Consider the following 22,599-nt stretch of genomic DNA (forward strand, 5'->3'; position numbering starts at 1 on the left):
AATGATGGTACAGTAGAGAGTCGTTAATCCAAACCCTGGTAATCCAAATCGCTGGTTATCCGAACGATTTTCAGTCGGACTGTGTCGTGCTGAATCGAACATTTTTGATACTAGATTTACTTCTAAAGTATAATTTTCATGTTTTTATATTCTTCAATATATTTATTTTGTTTGTACAAAATAAAGAAATAATTTTTAACAATACAATAGCCTCGATTATTATTATAAAAATTTTCGTTAGGCTTAAAATCGACGAAAATTCAACACGAAGCGACACGCAATGGAGAAAAATTTGAACATCGGACAGGTTAATATATTTTTTTGTACATAATCGGTTATCCGAACAAATCACTTGTCTGAACAACCCCAGTCCCCAATTGATTCGGATTAACGACTCTCTACTGTATTATGGTATCATAAAAGTCAAGGAAGTTTGGTGACAAAATTTGCAAGAAAGATAATAACAACAGAGAATGCAATTATTGATTTAGATCAAAAAATGAAGAGTTTCAGTAAACAATTGTTGAATTTATCTTAGTTATCATCTAATATCATTATAGTAATATGATACTAATGTATATCATCATCATCAAATTAAAAATTATAGAAAAAAATCATATTTGAATTATAATCAATATATACATGGAAAAATTATTTAGAAGGTTTATAAAAAAAATACATTTTGTTATTTTGCAACCCCTAATATCTATTTCTATTTTTTCTTTGCTTTGATCTTTCCCTGTTTTACATTCTTTTGCATCAACTTTGTCTCCTTTCCCACTTTGATTAATTTCTCTTTCTTCTTTGTATAAAGAAAATGATATACTGTATGTCCTCCCTTAATTAATATATTTTAATTATATTCATGGAACTTCAAAATTAAGGACAGAAATGTGAAATAAATATTTGTATTTTAAATGTGAATTTGTAAATATCATACATTATGACATTTATAAATATAGAGAATGTGTTATATTATTATTTTGTTTATTAATTAATTTACTTTTTATTTATTTTAACAATTTACTCCACTACATATTTACATAAAAATAGAAATTTATAAGAATATTTTTATTCTTTTATTAAAGCAATTAATTTAATTTCAGCTATTCATTTGTACTTTTGGATAATGATAATCTTGAAGAATTATGGAATTGGAATAACAGACATCACAAGTTAGAAATAAGAAAAGGAAAAATAAGCATTAATTTTAATCCTAAGTTGTGTGTTTATAAAATAAAAGAGATGAGAAATAATTGTGTTATACCAGAATGGGCGGATGAAGACTATTCTCAAAATACAAATGGGCATAGAATAGGATGTAAATTTCGTTTCTTGTTTATTTTTCCTTTATTTTGTAATATAAGTAATTAATTTACTATTAAATTAATTGCAGGTGAAGTAATGAATATAAATGCAGTTGTATGGAGAATTTCTCCAAGAGTAGCTGGCCTGAAATGGGATAATATGGAAAAGAAATTTCAAGATCAGCGAATGCTTTTCGGATATGCTATTTATTATCGAGAAGCGTGAGTTTTTGTAATTTTTTTTTTTTCTAGAATAATAATTTATTAATATATAATATAACAAATAATAATTATAAATTACTAAAAAAAAATTATTTGAAAACCAAAAAATACTTGTAATTAATTAATTCTATACTATAAATTTTATTTTAAAAAAGGCAATGATAATTATAATGACATTTTATTCTCTATGCACAGATTTTTTTTTCTTGATATATAGTTTATAAAATAAAAAATGAGAAATAATTGTACCATATCAGATGCAATCTCTTCTAAATTCTTAAGTAATTATTATTTAATATATTTGGCTGAAAAACATTTGTTTTGCCACTTTTAACATTTCTGCAGTAGTCTGTGTATTGTGTGTTAAAAACTTTGCTGGTATAGATTATATATCACTATGTAAAAACAGACTAAGGCATAGGTATCAAAGGGCCCGGTATGATGATGAAAGAGCAATGAGGAGGAGAGATTACCTTGATCATTGCAAGGCCTATATGCAAATGATAAAAACAAGGAAACTGCAATCATGGCGTCAGTTTTTCACGGAAAGCTCTGCAAAACTATGGGGCTTTATTTACAAGGCCTGTGCAGGGAAATTGAAAGTGCTGACATTCTTAATAGCCATACATAGTGGTGAGACTTATACTAAAGGTGTAGAAAATACAATTCAGAATCTAATGGATACGTTCTTTCCACAAGATGAACCAGACACAGATACTCTAACTCAAAGACAGATACGAGAGGAGAGCAGAAGAGAATACAGATGCATGGTGGACCCAGAGTTCACTACAGAGGAGGTACAAAATGCTGTGTACAGGTTGAAACCTGGCAAGGCACCCAGTCCTGATGGATTGGTGGCTGAAATAATCCATAAAGTCTGGGAAATAAATCCTGAGTATATGACAAAACTTTACAACTTGTGCCTCGAATCCAGATTCTTTCCGGCAAAGATGGAAAGAAGCCAAGTTGGTAATCATTCTGAAAGGGGATGATAAGAGTGAAGTGAAAAGTTGTAGGCCTATTAGCCTCTTACCCATGCTTGGTAAAGTTTTAGACTATTTAGTTAGCCAACGGATCATGACACACATAACGATGAACAACTTTCTCAGCATCAAACAGTACGAGTTCCTCCCGAACAAGAGCACGGAAGATGCTATCTGCAAGGCAATTAACAAGATAGAACGGACTTTAACAACAAATAAGTACTGTTGCGGCATAAGCCTTGACGTCCGAGAGGCCTTTGACCACGCATGGTGGCCCCTTATCCTACAATCTTTGAGGGAGGCAAAATGTCCAGAGAACATATACGACGTGGTCAGTGATTACCTTAACAACAGAAAAGTCATTTACTGTACCAACGAGGCAAAGATAAGTCGGGACCTTAACAGAGGGTGTCTCCAAGGATCAAACTCTGGACCGCTATTCTGGAATCTAGTCTATGATCAATACTTACGGCTCGACAAAGGGCCAGGCATAATAAAGCTGGCCTATACTGATGACACAATAGTAATTTACGGTGCGGATTCCCGCAGGGAACTTGAAAACATTGGAACACATGTGCTTGGCAAGATCACGAACATAGGCAAGCAACTTAAACTCTCCTTTAATGCGAGAAAGACCAGTGCCATAATCTTTACCAAAGGTCGTACACCGGATCTCTCTAAGAGACGCCCCATGATAAAAATGGGACAAGATAGTATCAAGGTAGAGAAACAAATCCGATATTTGGGAGTTGTGAAATCGGCTGACTTGGCTCCCTCACACAGTATTGACCAAAGATAAATGCATCAACATGTTTAATGCCCTTGCGAGGGTTGCCAAAGCGACTTGGGGCCTAGACAGAGAGGCCATAGAAATAATATATCAAGGAGCTCTTATACCACGGCTGACATATGCAGCCGCTGCCTGGCATTCGGCAGCTGAGAAAGAAATAATAAGAAAGAAATTATACAGTGCACAAAGATGTGCGCTCTTACGGATTACGAGAGCATTTCGCACAACATCTATAGATGCACTCCTGGTAATAGCTGGGACCCCACCAATGGACTTGATCTTACGAGAGAAGGCTGCCCTCTACTATTGTAGAAAGGGATACAGCATACGAATAGGTGAAAGAGAGTATGCAGAGAGTGAAATTGATTTGAAACCCACTTCAATAATGTTGCCTAGACCATATGAATGCAAAGCGGTAGAAATAGCTCAGAATGACGAAAGAGGAGAAATAGAAATATATACAGACAGCTCAAAGGTGGATGAGCACGTCGGTGCAGGCTTTTCGGCAGTGCACAACGGTGAAGAGATCCACGCAGAAAAGTACAGATTGCAAGATTACTGTACAGTATACCAGGCAGAACTGTTTGCTATTGATCAAGCTATTGAATGGGTGATTTCAACTGGGATAACGAGCCAAGTAATACTAAACTCGGACAGCAGGTCCACTATCAGTGCTTTACAACAATTTGTGGACACAAATATGATGGCTCTACACATTAAAAACATGATAAATGAAAGTGCAGTGCACATTAAAGTACAATGGGTCAAAGCTCATAGTGGAGTGGATGGAAACGAACGTGCAGACCTCCTGGCCAAGGAGGCTGCAAACTTAACGGTGGTGACTCATGGCAAGATCCTTATATCGGGAATCAAGAGACTAATTAGAGAGGAAACTAATGCAGAATGGCAAGAGAGATGGAGCTATTCCTGCAAGGGCAGACATATGTTCTGGCTCTTGCCGAGTGTTGAGGAACGTACTAGAGACTTACATTGGCTTAAAGTCAACTTTATAACAAGTCAACTTTATTCTGGACACTGTAGTAGTAAAGAGTACCTGAAACGTTTTGGAAGAAGAAGTACTGCAGTCTGTGACTGCGGAGAGGAGACTCAAGACCTTAATCATTTACTCCTATGCTGTAATAAATATGCCAAGGAAAGGCTGGAGTTACAACTACTCCATGAACAAAACACAAGATACCCTACTCTGGAACTTTATCACCTTATTCGGGATAGAAGCCTGGCCAAGGAACTCCGGTCCTTTGTGAGAAAGATCTTATTGTACAGGAGGGGAGACAAGTTAATTCCCCAGCCTAGCAGCCGATAGGCAATCGGCATTTTTTATATAAGTTAGATAAGAACTTTGTGATTACTCTATGTGTTATTTATTTCTATGTTTGTAAAATGTATGTTTGATCTAAGTAAGTTATTTAAATGAAGCATTATCCTTGTGGTGCCACTGGCGGAACAAGGATGACTGATCCCCGAAGAGGGGAAATGATGATAAAAAATAAAAATAAAAAAAAATCACTATGTAAAATCTCACAATTTTTCTACAGCTACAAAAACGTCTCTCTAAAATAACTTTACTTTTTGTTATCTTAAGAAGTCTTTTTAATATGATAAAATGTGACAGGATGTTTGTTGCTATTTACATCAGTTAGACACAAAAAACAAAGATTCTGATGATGGACTCACTCACTTCTACTTATGAATGGAATATGGTAATATTTACATATCCATCAGTTCTCTAGTAAACATTTCCAAATTGATCTTTGTTTAAAATATGCTTTGTGCTAAGATGTTTTAACTTACATAATGATAATTGTCTGATCCTGGCCCTTGACTGATAAGACTGAGTCTTCACAACAAGACAAGATTATCTTTACTGTTATTATAGGGAAAGTTTGTTCAAGTAATTGATTCAAAAAATTCCAGGTGTGATTTAATTATAATATTTTTATTAGTACAAAGATTTTCAAAAATATAAGAAAGACATTCATGGATTTAAAGGAATCAAAAATCATCATGGAGTATTATAAACTTTCATGTGAAATTGATTTTATTTTTATATATTTAGTTTATTATAATTTGATAGAATGACAGTTGAATAGAATGATAATTGTAAACTAAGCAGCTCAACAGAAAATTTCATTTTTGATTTTTGAAAACTAATGGTGCAAATCTGAGTTGAAGTTGAACATGAGTAAACATTAAAGTTATTGATATATAGAGTGCATTTACCACCCATTACAATATTACATTTAATATTTTATTATTCTGGATTAACTTTCATCGTACTACTTTAAAATAAATTGTTTAATTTCTTTCCTAGATTTGAGAATACTTCTTTTTAAAAAATTAATTCTCCTTACAAACATCATTTCATTGTTGATATGCCAAGAAAGCAAATGAAGTGTGGCATGTACTTGTGCAAATTATATGACAATAAACATTTTTAATCAATGAAAAACTGTACCTGTAGATTATTTGCTGTGCAGATTATAGACATATTTCATATTGTAGTTTATTAAATTATAAAAAAAAATTTTTTATTTTTTTAAATATGTTATTTTAATTCTAATCCTTTCATTCAGCATCTTTTACTGACTATTTCATTTGGATTTCTTCCCCCCCCCTCTCGCTCTCTCTCTGATAATAGCAATGAAAACCAATAAATAACATTACACATTAAAGGAATCATAGCCATTTAAAATACACAAATGTAAATAATGTTTATCAAAATCAACAAGATTTATTTTATTGAGAATCTCTATGATGATTTTGAATAATTTTGCACTCAACATATGTTTAGATTGAGGGCAAATTGGGAAGAAATTGTAAGTGTTGCTATACATATATTATGCTGGATGAATTTCCTTGAACATAAATGTTATTCATGGTCTTATGTGAATGATGAGTCAGTATTTAATTTTTAAGTCATAAAGTTACATCCTGTATATATAAACACAGAACTTACATGTTGCAACAATCATGAACTAACCAAAAGCTGCGGCAATGTTAAAAAAATTTTATTTTTTGTTATTGAGAAAATTACAAATATAGATGCTTCTTATATGTATGTACAAACAAATATACAGTACTTATATTTCTTTGTTTTTAGATGTCTCCCAACAAGAATAAATAAAATTTTGCTTAATGTTGAACAATGACAAATGTTATATCTTATTGATAGAAGTTGCATGGAGTGCAAAGGATATGGAATATTCATTTCAATAGATTATAATAAGTGTTGTCATATATTTTATTGAATGAGTACATTTTCAGTCAAGAAACTTAAGTAATTTTTCCTGTATTACTCTATAAAAATATCAAAATGAGTGATGCAGGAAAAATTGTTTTTTCTTGCCAAATGAATTTAAAAAAATCTATTAATATATTGTCACAGTAGAGTTATTAGATGACTCTCTTGAGAAAAACAATCTTCATTAAGCAGAATTGACAAAATAAATAAAAATTAAACTTTTAACTGCAAAATATTATAATTCATAACAAAACAAATGTAAGAATGGCATTTTCTTTTTAGAAAGTTCTGGAACAGAATAGTTTCAAGAGAATTTCTTTTTTATTTTAAGTTATGCTGTTACTCACCTGATTAGTCATGGCTGCAGAAGTCTATTCCAATATGTTTTTTTTTTTTTGTTATATAAACTCTTTAAGAATATAAATATCCAAACAAAATACTTTTAATTATAAAAATAAATATAAGTCAGCATGTAATTTTCAAAATTTTTAAAAATTCAGAATATTAATATGAGAATATTATTCTTTCCTATTTGTTTATTCTAAAACAAGCTTTAATTGTAATTGCAAATACTTTCATTATTTGATTTCAAAAACTTTGTCATTAGTACAGGTTCTGCTGCACTAACTGTCTTTAATAAAAAAGTTTTAAAATTTTTTTATGCTCAGAAGGAATTAATAAAATTTATAAACAAACACAATGTTATAATTTTTTTATAATGATAAATGTTTAATATTGAAATATTAAATCTGAAAAATGCTAAATGCATTTGTGTCATTTTTTCTATTTCCATTATTAACTTCATATTATAATTTATTCTGAATTATAATATGAAGACATGAAATGAATAGAAGTTTCAAAAATGCCTTTTATATAAAAGTTCTGACTTCTCAATTTTGTTAGCTTATTTGTGTAATGAATGTAATGAATTCTTGTTTTAATGCTTAGATGCTTAGTTTCAACTTAAAAGTTAAACATTTTTAAATTTGAAACATTATTCAGGAAAATCTAACATGAATATTTTTCATATTTAAGTATTTTTTGGAATCTAAATATTTTTATATTTTTTTTCAGCCCTGTCAAAAATGTTACCATTTATGAAGGTCGTGATGCCTGTGGAGGTGATGGGTAAGTTAATGATATTCTAATCTGTTTTAAGTTTCTGAATAATACAAAGTTTTTGAAATATTTCTATTGTTATAGATTTTGTAGTTGTTGATTTATTAAAATACTTGATTCAAAAACATGGAAAACATTAACAGTTTTTAATAAGACTAACATAAATCTTTCTGCTATCAATATTTTGATAAAAAATTTTAAAATTTTTTAAATAGAAATGCATTGATAGATGATGTTTTACTGATTAATCAGTTAGTAGAAAAACAATTATAATTATTGACAATAAATAATAATTGATCTTTTTAAAGATAAAATACAATATTTTTGATTTTTCTGTCTGAAATATTTCATCAGAATTCATTTAATTATAAAATATGATAAGCACAATTCCATCAAAGATTCTGTAATATATATATATATATATATATATATATATATATATTATATACACATACATACACATAGTACAAGGGCTGTTCAAGAAAGACTGAAACTGATTTTCATACAAATCAAAACTACCAATGATAAGTATCCTTTTACATATATAGATCAAATTTCATCATGAGATGATATTACAATCACTAGCAATGGCATCAAATAGAAGAGCTTCTGAAAATTTGCCTCTAGAAATCTTACAGGAGGCACAGGTACAGGGTGATTTATCATCTTGGTATGGAGTAACTGCATGCAGTGCTGTCAAACACTACTATTACTTCTCAAACTCTGCAAGCTTGGAATATATCATAAAAATAGCAACGAACAGAACCTTAAAATAAATTCCAGGATGTTTTATACTATTACTTGACAATATTGCATATCAGTTTTTGATGCTCTCAAGCAACATATTGCAAAGAAAAGACATTGCCTACCACTGCATGGATAGCAAATCCACTGTGATAATGCACAGTCCTATATGGCAGTTATTATGATGGAATATTTGGTCCTAAAAATCTCTTGTATTCCATATCAGCCTTACAGCACTGATCTTGCTCCCTATGACTTTTTTGTTTCCTGCTCAAAACACAGCTGTGTGGGCCCTAATATCTAAACTCTGGTATTGTTCTAAAACAATTAGAGGCAATTCTGAAAGGGTTATTCAAAAACAGCTTCCACCACAAATTTGAAGACTGGTAAAAATATATGCACAAAATGGGAACTATTTTTAAAAAGACCATGTACGTACATGTTGACCAACAATAAACATTAACTGAGGGAAAAAAACTCTGTCTTTCTTGATCAGCCTCATATAAAATTCAAAATATGTATGTATATATATTAGATAAATGTTTGTATACTGTTTAATGTATCAACATCAAATTTGGCATGTATATTCTTTGACACTCAAGAAAAAATATTGTAGCAGTCTTTACCCCAAAACATCACTAACGCTCTCTTAACTTATTATGTATGTATGTTAAGTAAAGAGTTCTATACTGTGCAATGTATTTGCTAAAAATTGGGCATGAATATTCTGTCCTACAAAAATGCTGTGGGAGTCTTCTCCAACCATCCACAGCCCACTCCCTCTTAACTCCAAACAAGCTTTAATACAGTAGAGAGTCGTTAATCAGAATCAATTGAGGACTGGGGTTGTTCAGATTAGTGATTTGTTCTGATTACCGATTATGTACGAAAAAATACATTAACCTGTCCGATGTTCAAATTTTTCTCTGTTGCGTGTTGCTTCGTGTTGAATTTTCGTCGATTTTAAGCCTAACGAAAATTTTTATAATAATAATCGAGGCTATTGTATCGTTAAAAATTATTTCTTCATTTTGTACAAACAAAATAAATATATTGAAGAATATAAAAACATGAAAATTATACTTTAGAAGTAAATCTAGTATCAAAAACGTTCGATTCAGCATGACACAGTCCGACTGAAAATCGTTCCGATTACCGGCGATTCCGATTACCGGGGTTCCGATTAATGACTCTCTACTGTATATCAATGTAGTTTCATTATTGTAAGTGTTTACAATAATGAAACTACATCTTCAGTTTGAACATTTGGCTATACCATTTTGTTGTGGAGGTGTAATCAGTTGATAGCTGATGTTGGATGCCACAGCTTTCTAAGTAATTCATTGTCATTATTGATATATTCAGTGCATCTGTTTGGAAATTTTGATTTTCTTTTGTGTCTGATTTTCAACAAATTGTTTAAAGTTCTTTTATCAGGTAAATTCTTTGCACTGGTGTTCTAAAAAGTACATAATGTCATTTGGCTTTTATCATCTATTAAACTAAGTATGTATTGTGAACCACCAATTGAAGCTGTTTCTAATGGTCTGCATAGGTCAGAATGTATCAATTGTAGAATTTTGGTGACTGTATGATTTTCCCTTTGGAAATGGTTTATGAATATGCTTTCCTTCTACACAGTGCACACATGTATCGAGAATACTTTTGAATTCTAAGTCTTTTTCTATTGGTTTTAGCCTGTTTAATCCTTCAAAACTAATATGGGCTGATCTCTTGTGCCAAAGTTCGACAGATTGAATATTTGCTTGATAATAATTCTGTATCTTTATGTGCCATGTCTAACTTATATAAATCATTTCCAATGGATGTTCCTCTTGCTGAGATGATTAGTTCTCTTATTAAGTAGCTCACAATGGTCCTTATCAAATATAGCTTTAATATTAAAATTATTTGCTAGCTATTTTATGGATATCAAGTTGGCTGATAATCCAGGAACATTACTAAAGGTTATTTCTACAATATCATCCTTTCTTTGTGTGGACAACATGATGTTACCTTCACAGACTAATATTTTTCCTCCAGTTTTAATATTTGAGGGCAAGATATGATAATTGTCTAGTTAATCTTTGTTGAATGTCATATGCCTATTAGCACCAGTGTCTAAGATCCATTCAATATGTTCTTTCTCTGATTGATTATGAGCTGTACTATCTGTGAGTAACACATTCATTAATGCTTCCTTTTTATTACTTTGATCACTTGGAGTTTTTCCATTATTTTGCCTTTTGAAAGGTCAATCATGTTTCTTTATTTTACAGTTGTTAGCTTTATGACCATATTTGCCACAAGTTTGGCAAGTTTCCTTAAATTTTTTAGGATCAGATTTTACTGGAAAAGCCTTATTGTGTTGTGGAATTTTCTTATATTCACCTAACAACTTTTTGCAGGCTAAATTTGTAGATAGCTTGGTTATGCTCTGTTCTAATGCCATTGTTAATGGACGAAAGTATGGTGGTAAATTAGTTAGGATATTGGCTGAAACAGCTTGATCTGGATAGTTTGGGAGGATTATGCACGTTTTTCTGCCTAAGATTTTCATTTTTTTCTCAAATAATCACTCATGTCTCTGCAATTTTCTAATGCTATAGAAAACATTTCTTGATTTAGCAATATAAATCTATTTGGATTGTTATTTTCATTCAATTTGGAAAGCCTATTCCACATTTCAACAGCATTTTTACAGTCTTGTATTTCTTTGATAATATAACTACTAACTACTAATAAGTGCAGATCTAACTCTTTTGTCTTTCAGTAAATCTAATTCTGAACCAGGTGAAGTGCAGGTTTTAAGCAAATTCCTTCATCTAAGTGGTATGAAACTGTTACTTTCCACTCGTTGAAATTCTCTCTTCCTCTTAATTTTTCAAAATTTATTGGTACAGTATTTGGCAATATCATAACCCTCATTTTAGTAAAATTAGAAAGGATTATCTCAGAAAATTGTTGATATTTCCTAATATTGTTGATATTTCCTAATATTGTTGAATACTTCAGCTTCTCAACAGACCTTGTGTTTCCTTTTGTGTTTCACACAGTAGTTATCTGGTGAACATAAAACTGACTTAAATTTTAGTAAGTTGGTTTCAAATACTTTAACACACTTCTTCTTATAAAATTATTTTGAGAAGAAACAATTAATTATTTTAAGCCTTTATACCTGGGCCCATAACCTGATGAAAGTGTTAGTAGAGCGTGGTTAAATTAAAAAAACAATAAAACATCCACACACCAGAATCCAAACAACAAAAGAGAGTTTTATTCTACAAAATGGAGATTTATGTACAAAGGTGTTACAAGGTGCCATCTAGTGTCCAATACAATATTTAAACTTAGTTTTAACAGCATGTCAATATCATAATTTGACTATTGATAAACAGAGGAATGTTATATGGTCCAATGAATCATGATTTATGTTATACCATGTGGATGATTAGGCACTTGTGCAACATTTACCTTGAGATCTTGTCACCTGGGTATACTGAGGGATGGATACAAGAGGCAGAGAAATGGTCTGGGCAGGGCAATGTTTTTTTGGGATCACTTGCAGCTATCATCTCTGAATGAAATACTGATAGGTATCGTCTACCTGAACATTGTTGCAGATTAAGTATGCTTCATGGAAGTGTTCCCTAATGTAGATTTCTTTTATTAGCAAGACAAAACTCCATGTTATATAGCTAGAATTGTCAGAGAATGGTTCATAGAACATGAGTTCTGTCTATTATCATGGCCTCCAATTGTGGTTTGAGTTTGAGAAAAGGGTTCATGATACATCATCTCAACCACATAGTATGAAAGAACTGTGAAGGCTCTTCTGGTAACGTATTAGTTTCAGCTCCCAGTAGACATCTATCAAGATCTCATAGAATCTGTCTGCCAAGTGCAGATTGTTTTGGTGGAAAGAGGGGATCAACATCTTATTAAATAGTGGACATAAGTACACTAATAAATCAAAATATTATATATTTAGCTATATTGTATTTTTATTTCTGATTTTAGGTGGACAGTGAATGATGTTGAATTAGGACAAGGAAATACAATAACTAGTGTCATTACTTATTTGAAACCCTACACACAGTATGCTTTTTATATTCGAACACTTACTGTTGCTTCAAGTAACGAATCGGCTCAAAGTCCAGTGTTGTATTTTCGTACTTTGCCAGGAAGTAAGTGATCGTTAGAACTTATTATTAATTATAATTCTTTGTTTCATTATTTATATATTAAATATTTTAAATCTTATTAAAGAATTATGTTTTTATTTAGTTTTTATATTTTATAGAATTAATAATTAGGAAGGATTTATGAATATGAAAAGCAACAAAATCTAATTAAAATCATATTTAAACATTATTAATTGTTAAGAGAAATTTTTAATTTATATATATATGATAAATTGTTTCTAGATAAAATTATTACTTATATTAACTAAATTTGAACATTTTTAGACTTGAAAAACTTTTTTTATTTTAAATTTTGAAATGCAAATAAATTTGTATTGCATATTGTGGTAGAATGCTGATAATTTGAACTAATTGATGGTACTTTTTGGCCTACCTAGGCCCTTGTACCAAAACAACTCCTAAAACCAACCAACCAAATTAACTTAATTGGGACAGGAGATGATTTAGATAAATGAAAAATTTGGAAAAGTAAACGTATATATTCTAGAAAATATTTACTCGACTGTATTGCATCAGGATAATAAAATAAAAATCACAAACAAATGTTATAAAACAATATTTTATATATATTGAAAGAAATTAATTCTTTATTTTTCTTGCACAAAGGAAGCACTTCATTTCTTTGTTACTAGATTCTTGATCTGTTTGAGGAATAGTAGTTGAGTATTAGAAGACTCTGGTTGCTGTTCATAGCATATCATTGCTGTCTCTAATGGAGCAAATGCCTCGGCATGCATCAGATCCAATTTGCTTTGTTCATGCTCATTGTCCTTTTTATTTTATTTTTGACAGGTTCACTAGTTTAATTCTCATATGCTATAATCTCATGGTCAGTTAAGACTTGAAAACCATCATTAATATCTGTGTCACTCACCAGCCATTCATAAGCATTTATTCATCACAATTTTCAGCTCCAGTGATCAATTGAAACAAGTATGTATGATCATTAATTTCTCATTTTGATCATCAGCACTTTATGCTTCCTTTTGGATGATAATGTCATGAGCAACTCCAAAAGTAAAAAAAAAATAAAACTGCCAAAATATTCACAAAACTTGTGAAAGGTCTTCAGCCAAAAAGTCTCTCTGGACAACTTGGTCTCTTTTTATATTTCTCATTTTTTTGTTGTGTATTGCTGATGTTTTTCTGGAGACTTCTTTGTTTTTTGCACTTTGCTTACAGATTTGGTGACATAGGAGTCCCATCTACATTCTGGAGTAACTGTCAGGAACTTTCTTGTATGGGAGAGAGATTGCCTGGTTTGGATGATTAGCATTCAGATAATTGAACTTTTTCTGTATTTAAAACTCCAAAACATGTTTTGGTATTTGCCAAAATAATTTCCTGTCAAAAAAATTTCAACATATATTATTCAGTTAATATTGAATATATACCCACAATAAATATGAATATATGTTTATTTAAATTTAAATTTTAAAAAATATTCTAAATTTTTGTATTTTATTGTTAAAAATTGATTAGCATATTGTGTTTATACAAATATATTTCAATCTGAAATTTTAATTGTTTCATAAAATGAATAAAATTATATAAATATTATCAAAAAACTTTTTTTCTTTAATGTTTAACTGGAATGTATTTTGTCATTTCTTTGTATTTGTATTTAAAAAACATAAAAAGTAGAGAATTATTTTTTTATTGATACAATAGTTTAAATTTGAAATAAGTTAAATTGAATAGGTTCATAAATGAATTTTGTTCTAATATGCCCTTAAAATTTCAAATGGAACCTATTAAGTTTATCAAAGTAAAGATATGTCTGCATACATTTTTATTTCAATTTTTCTTGTTTTTTAACATTTTTTGTTTTAATTTAAATGTTAACTGTTTAATAATAAATGATGTTTATATATTAAAATTGTGTGCTTTATCTTTTTTTTTGTCTAAAATTATTTAATTAATTGTTTTATTTAAGATTAATAATTAATTTTATTTAAAACTTTTCTGCAAATTAATTTATATACAGTAGAGAGTCGTTAATCTGAATCTGTTGGGGACGGGTTGTTCAGACATGTGATTTGTTCGGATAACCGATTATGTACAAAAAAATATATTAACCTGTCTGATGTTCAAATTTTTCTCCATTGCGTGTCGCTTCGTGTTGAATTTTCGTCGATTTTAAGCCTAACAAAAATTTTTATAATAATAATCGAGGCTATCGTATCGTTAAAAATTATTTCTTTATTTTGTACAAACAAAATAAATATATTGAAAAATATAAAAACATAAAAATTATACTTTAGAAGTAAATCTAGTATCAAAAAAAAGTTTGATTCAGCACAACACAGTCTGATTGAAAATCGTTCGGATAACCGGGGTTCGGATTAGCGACTCTCTACTGTATGTATGTGTATATATATATATCAAATGATTAATGATAGATAGGGTTGGATTAACTATTGAGTTAGAACTTGGCTAATTCATATCATAAATATTACATAATTTGGACTAAAGAGAGCGTTGGGTACAAAATCATTCCTAGTTGGTACAGTAAGTGACCTGTATGGTTCTCTCTTAATTAGTCTAGTACAGGGATGGTGAACCTTTTTGAGTCTGCATGCCATATTGTAAGCATACTTAGCTTTCAAGATGTTAATGCATGCCAATGTTTTAGACTTCGAATAATGATATTTAAAGAAATTAAACAAATACCCTTTAATTCCAATAAATGTAAAAAGTCTGATTGAAACAAAAAAAATGATCAGGTGATAAACAGAAAGGATGATTGAAAAAGACAGAAATCATATGATACAATGTGTGCCAGATGATTTCTCTTTCGTGCCACAGGTTCGCCATCCCTGGTCTAGTAGCAAAGATTGACAGATAACTGGATAGCATAGATTGTGGATTCAAGTTCCATTCCAGATTGATCTTTTTTTCCAGAACAGTCTAAATTATTTAATTTAATTCAAAAATTAATATAATTATTTAATTTAATACAAGATTGCAGCTTAACTGTCTCCCTTTAGTTCAAATTACACAGTATCTATGAAATTAATTTGCCAAGTTCTAGCCCAAATGTTAATCCAGCTTTGTCATTCAATCATAGAATTCAGTCTTGAGTCTATATCATTTTATGTCTACTTCAATTTTAATTAATAGAAATAAACCTAAAACAATCTGAGAAATAAGCACAAGATTTCTTGTGCTTATTTCTCAGATTGTTTTAGGTTTATTTTCTCAGATCATTTCTTATCTTCATTTCACTTTTCTTTGTGGATCTGATGTTAACATTAGGGTTTCTCATTTCCCAGTGTTTTTCTTGTCCCCAGGATTCCGGGATAAAAGTGAACTATTTCCTGGGATCCCGGAAAATCCTGGGATAGAATTAATTATTTTTAAGATATACAAAATATCTTGAAATCAAATGATATAATTATTTTTCATTTTTTAAAGTAATTTAATATGCTGTAACCTACAAAATCATATTAATAATGCTGTGTAAGATATATATTAAAAATTACCTTTGAATTATGTAGAAATGTTCACAAATAGAAAAAAAATTATTAAAGTTTGCTGGAAACTGCATACAACAACAACAACAAAAAATGCTTTGAATTGAGTTAAAAATTTAAAAAATATGAACTCAGATCAAACTTCTAATGAATAGGTAATTTCCATTTTTTAAATAAAACATAATACAAAGTATTATTGTAAATTTTTATAAGATTTTAAAAAGCAAAGATTGTCAGTACTCCGATCACTCAATCTAATAATTATTTTAGTAATGAAAAGTCTTGCTACCGAGAATGCCCTTTTCGATTCAATTGATGTGGGTGGAATTGTTTTTAATGCATTCAAGAGAAGACACATTATGTGATTTTCACCTGTAGCCTGGAAGATTTCTAGTTCATTTTCAAGATTGTAGTATTTCTTTTGCTCTCTAGTATTCTTGATTTGTCTACCTCAACTGCTTTAATAGAAACATTAAGCTTATAACCCAATAATTCGGCAGTTCATTGTCTTTAATAAACAGGTTTATGAAGAAAAATTTCATACTTGCACACTTCATAATCCTTGCCTAATTTGCACAACCTGGCATTACAGCTATGCAGTTATTGAAGCTACTGGGCATGGTTAAAAATTAATACAGCATAACCACAAATATTCCAGACATTACTGGTTCTGACAAATAAAGAATTTTTAGAGTCCTGCCACAAATAAGCTACATATTGATTATTGACCATTTGTGACATGCCATAATGAGCAAAAATTTAAAATACTAATAAGTAAATTTAAAATTAATAGATACAAATGTATTCTGATAGTTTATGAGTTAATTATGCTTCTATTTGAAAAATTTTCTCAACCTTAACACAAAATAAGAAAGTGAATTTTTAAGAAATTTGTGGGATTTTCTGGGATAAGAAAAATTTCCCAGGATATTTCCTGGGTTAAAAAAACAACCAGGATCCTGTTTGAGAAACCCTAGTTAACATCTAATGTAGTTAGAAAAACTTTTATTAGTTACTCTCAATAGTTAACTATATACAGTTATTTTAATATTTCTATAAATTTGTAATTATAGCTCCAAGCCGACCTCTCATGGTTCAAGCTCAAACAAAAGATGATGGTGCAGTTATAGTTACTTGGCAACCACCAAAACATCCAAATGGGAATGTAACATTTTATATGATTGAAATTCAACAAGATTTTGATCCAATTGATTTTATAAATCAGTATAATTATTGTTTTGAATGTAAGTTTTTTTAAATGCAGTGTAATTCTTAATAGAACTTTTTGTTTTAATATTAAAAACATATATTTTAAAATTAGCTCCTAGTCTGTCTCTTGTTAAAAGGAAGCATGGTAAAACTGATAAAGATTCATTAAGAGAAATTACAACAGTCAACAATAATGAAGTAAATAGTACTTCGAATGGAACATGCTGTTCTTGTACTCCTGATCAAGATGTTGAGAATCAGATATATTTTGATGATTATCTGCAGAATATAGTTTATGTCAAAATAAAGTGAGTTTTAGAGAATTTAATGTATTATCTGTATTCGTTTGTTTATTGTAATTATTGTCATACATTAAACATTAATTAATAAACATGTATATTAATTTCCTTTCTTAGTAATGTTTCACGTGTTAAACGTTCTGCTAATTTTCCTGATTTGCCTACAACAACATTCTATGATAGTGAAACTTTCACATCTAATTATTCTGTAATAGATAAAGAAGGTTCTGTAAATGATACAGCAAGAATTCCTATTAAATATAATTACACTGTTCAAGGAAAAACAACACTTACAATTAGACATCTTCGTCACTTTACAGAATACATCATTAAAGTAAGTATAAATTTCTTTTAGCTAAATAAACCAGTTAAATTTTATTAATAATTATTTTTTATTACTTTTATAGGTTAAAGCCTGCCATGGCGATGAGCGTAATTCTACATGCAGTGTTAATGCAATCACCACTGTTCGTACTTTAAGCCATGGTAAGTATAAAAAAAACTAATCAAGAATATGAACAAAAATGTTAGTTTTTAAAATCGACAAATATTAATTTTATCTATTGATTTTAATCCAAAATTCTAATAAAATTTTTTTGAATTTGTGGCTTTGGATTAAAAAATTATTACACTAAAATCATTACTCATTTAAAAATTAGTTAATATATTATGCACAGTATACTCTTTAATACTCTTCAAAAAAAGAAAGCAACAACAGACTAAAGGAATTTTAAAATTTTTTGATACATTCAACACTCATGTAATTTTATTTTTGATTATAATTCAAGTATTATCAATTATTTAAAAACTATATTAAAAAAAACAAATTTTTTAATGAAACAATTACAAGAGTTTTCCACATAATTTTGTTGTTGTTTAAATATTATAATTATTAATGAAATTCTATTTCACAATTGTAAACAATCAAGTAATAACAATAAAAATATATTTTTAAAAACAAAATATGTGGAAATATTTCTCATTTTACAATGATTCTATAAATTCTAAAGATTTACAATAAAAATTTTATTAGAAAAACTTCTACATATTGAATTTCATAAATGTGGAATTTTACTAAAGTTTTTCGTTTATAAAGACAAGATGAATATTTGAGTATCCTATTTATATTAATTCAAAATTTAATGAAATTCTACAATAATCTATTGAAATGAATGAACATTAACTTTTGTTTCATTTGTCATCAAATTTAAAGAATGAAAACTGAATATTATACCATTTATATATATTAATAAGTTATACATTAGTAGAACATTAGAATTGTAATCAATCTATATATATATATATATTAATCCAGAGAGGTTTGAGTCTTTGCCAAGTTTATAATAATATATATATATTATTATAAACTTGACAAAGACTCAAACCTCTCTGGATTGATAACAAAATGTCTGAGTATCAAAACCAAATAAAAGAATGAGATTAATAAAATAGTATATAAGACAGTTTTATAGACAGATTAGTTAATTCTATTCTTGTGTGTGTTTACAAAGTCAAGACATTGTTCAATATAGATGAGCAAAAGCCACTTTTCTTCAAAGATAAGTGCTATAGACAAGTAGTAAAAATTTTCTTTGTGGATCATATAAAGAATGGAGTATAGGGCATACAATAGATGAAAATAGCAAAAATATCATAAGAAAATGACCTGAAATTTCTAAATTAGTTTGGACATATTATGACTGAGGACTCCAAAATTATTTTTTGAAAGTCTCATAGATTGACACCCATTTCACAGTTGATGATGTCATCTTGATCATCTTTTTCACTAGTTGAAAGATGTAATGACCTGCAAAACTGGAGAAGCTTTATTTGGATTGTATTGTCACATACAATTCAATAGGATAGGATTCAATTTCAAAAAGGATAAGATGAAGAAGAATTAATTTTTATCATTAGTTTTGTGCATTTGTAAAGAATTAAATTATTTTAGTTGAACTTAACTATATATGCATAGAATACATTAAGGCAAAATATATTTTCAATTAAGGTACTTGCATATGAATTATACTTATGTTTCGACATCATTTTGAAGTTTGTTTAATGTATATTAGCTTGTTGTATCTATTTTGCTGTTTTTTTATTTAAAATAGTGAGAAACGAAAAATATGTCTAATTTTGCTTTTGCCATAATGACACTCCTCTCTGCCGTTCTTGCTATTGAACTCCATCCAGTAAAAAGACTGCTTCTGAAACTTTCCAGGTTGACATTCTTTCATTGATTTCAATTGTTATTTTAATTTTGTTATTAATGGAAAGATTATTATAAACTAAATTTTGGCTAAGAAAAATAAAATGTCACCCAAAGTACTCTTAAGACAAGAAAGAAATGAAAAACTACATTCAATTAAATATAATTGAGTTAAGCAAGGATGAATACTTACCTAACTATGAAGTTATTTCATAAGTTATATTAATAAATTTTTTGTAAATAAATTTGTTTCTTCACTTTCCCTTTTTATTTATAATTTAACAACAATTTTTTACAGCAGATATTTTCTTGGATACAACTAGTTTTATATTATTTATAGTAACTAATGATTGTTGATTTGAAAATTAAATTTAATGCTGTAAGATAAAAGAAATATTATATGTTTGTTGTATTTTTGTTTTTTTAAGAAGTTTTGCTAGCAAAAATATTTTTAAAAAATATGCTGTTTGCATCATCAATTAAATCGATTAATAAATAAATTTTTCAGAAACTGCCGATAATATAGACCCAAGTACTGTTCAAATCAATGCAGAAAATGCAAGCTCCGGAATAATATATTTGAAGTGGGATGAGCCGGAAAATCCAAATGGTTTAATTGTTTATTATCATATTGAGTACAAAATATTGGATAATAAAAATGTAAGGCTATAGCATTATTCAAAAAATAAGATTTTGAATACGAGATTTTAGTTTTTATTTTATTGTTGTTTTACAGATAGTTCCAATATGTATAACACAATTGCAATATCAACAATATAAAGGCTATCAGCTGTTTAATTTGGATTCGGGTAACTATTCTTTGAGATTAAGAGCCACTTCTCTAGCTGGAAATGGCAACTGGACTTCTCCATTTTTCTTCCACATTCCAGAAAGAAAAAGTAATTTAATATTTTTACTTTAAACTAAATAAAAATTTGTAATATTTTAATTAATTAATAATTAACAATTTAATATTTTTAGGCAGTTTATCAAAGGAATTAATAATAGTCACTGCTTTTTGCTGTGTTATATTTGTGTTAATTTCTATCAGTATTTCTGCATGGCTGTTTTATCGAAGAAAGTGAGTTTATTATTGATGATAATTTATTATTTTAAATGAGTTAATGTGAGATTAAGTTTGATTTTTCAAAATAGTAGAAAGAGTAATTTATTTATATTTTTAGAGCACGACACAATGAAGGCATTCTCTACTCTTCAGTGAATCCCGAATATATCAGTGCTAATCTTGGTAATTTATTTTTAAATTATTAATTGAAAATTTAATATTTGTTAATTAAATTATTTTTTTATGAATTTCATTTAGTTTATGAACCTGATGAATGGGAAGTGGACAGAGAGAAGATATCTTTAATAAAAGAGTTGGGGCAAGGGTCTTTTGGAATGGTTTATGAAGGAGAGGCTAGAAAGATTATTCCAGGAAAGCCAGTCATAAGATGTGCTGTTAAGGTATTTAAATGTTAATTATGGTTTACTTTATACTATTATATATTTTCCAAATTAGACACTTGATACATAAATATATTCATTATTTCAGACAGTAAATGAAAATGCTTCTCATAGAGAGAAGATTGAATTTTTACAAGAAGCTTCTGTTATGAAGTATGTAGTTTTATTTCTGTGGATATAAACTTTAAAAGTAGTAATAATAATAATAATAATAATAATAATAACAACAACAAATTATTATAAATTTTTAATTTTAGAGGATTTAATTGCTTTCATGTTGTCAAACTATTGGGTGTTGTATCAAAAGGACATCCCGTTCTTGTGTTAATGGAATTGATGGCTAATGGGGATTTAAAAACTTATTTGCGTTCACATAGACCCGAGGTAATTTTTGAATTATACTAAACTGAAATTTTTGAATGTTATTTTTAAAAAATTACATTCCTAAAACTTTCTAAATAGGAAAATCCAGATTGCCAGCCTCCAACTTTGAAAAGAGTTTTGCAGATGTCAATCGAAATAGCAGATGGAATGGCCTATTTAGCAGCTAAAAAGTTTGTTCACAGAGATCTGGCTGCTCGAAACTGTATGGTCAGTGAAGACCTGACTGTAAAAATAGGTGATTTTGGCATGACTCGAGACATTTATGAAACCGATTATTATCGTAAAGGCGGAAAAGGTTTGTTGCCAGTCAGATGGATGGCACCAGAATCTTTAAAAGATGGAGTTTTTACAAGTCAGTCTGATGTTTGGTGAGTTTTATTTTATCTTGAATCATTATTATTAAAATTAGTTCTTGAATCAGTATATTTTAATTAGTAGTTTAAAGTTATTTTTATTAATTAACTAATTAAACTAAAAAAGTATTATTATCATCTCAAATGTTTTTAAATTTTTACGGTTGGAAATGATTTTTTTAATGTATTCCTGAGAATTCTTTGAAAAAATTCAGTTTTTCTCATGCAAAATTTTTTTTGTTATTATTATTGTATTTGGTTTAGTGAGATATTATTATTGTATAGGTAAAATGTATCCACTCTGTTAATATTGGTGCTTAATGTTACTTCAGACCAAGTCACACATAGCTGTAGAAAAATCCATTATTTTGTTTATATGTGCTGTTCATTTATACATTTGTGTTTAAGAATTTCCTGAATTTATGTGATGTGTTAAGTATGATAGCTTTCTGTAACATGATATATGTGCTGCTGTGAATTCTTAGTGTTTCTAGACTTTTGTGTAGTGTATGTGGTATGACACCTGTACAAGAAGGACCACAAGCACAATAAGTACCATATTCATTCTCT

At 29.0% G+C, this 22,599-nt stretch overlaps 1 protein-coding gene across 1 annotated transcript in view; it reads left to right on the top strand.

The window, feature by feature from the left end:
* LOC136984279 (insulin-like peptide receptor) overlaps positions 1-22,599 on the top strand; it is a 73,368-nt gene that overhangs the window by 36,609 nt on the left and 14,160 nt on the right. The window contains exons 8-23 of the mRNA XM_067281195.1: positions 1,107-1,321; positions 1,397-1,529; positions 7,639-7,692; positions 12,448-12,614; positions 17,182-17,352; positions 17,430-17,625; positions 17,734-17,950; positions 18,024-18,102; positions 20,334-20,485; positions 20,562-20,724; positions 20,807-20,906; positions 21,010-21,074; positions 21,150-21,292; positions 21,381-21,445; positions 21,550-21,676; positions 21,755-22,044. Of these exons, the coding sequence (XP_067137296.1) occupies positions 1,107-1,321; positions 1,397-1,529; positions 7,639-7,692; positions 12,448-12,614; positions 17,182-17,352; positions 17,430-17,625; positions 17,734-17,950; positions 18,024-18,102; positions 20,334-20,485; positions 20,562-20,724; positions 20,807-20,906; positions 21,010-21,074; positions 21,150-21,292; positions 21,381-21,445; positions 21,550-21,676; positions 21,755-22,044 (2,337 nt within the window). The remainder of the gene's footprint in view (positions 1-1,106; positions 1,322-1,396; positions 1,530-7,638; positions 7,693-12,447; positions 12,615-17,181; positions 17,353-17,429; positions 17,626-17,733; positions 17,951-18,023; positions 18,103-20,333; positions 20,486-20,561; positions 20,725-20,806; positions 20,907-21,009; positions 21,075-21,149; positions 21,293-21,380; positions 21,446-21,549; positions 21,677-21,754; positions 22,045-22,599) is intronic.

This window comes from Centruroides vittatus, unplaced genomic scaffold (genome assembly GCF_030686945.1).
Source record: "Centruroides vittatus isolate TY-2023 unplaced genomic scaffold, ASM3068694v2 contig_911, whole genome shotgun sequence".
Classification (NCBI taxonomy): domain Eukaryota; kingdom Metazoa; phylum Arthropoda; class Arachnida; order Scorpiones; family Buthidae; genus Centruroides; species Centruroides vittatus.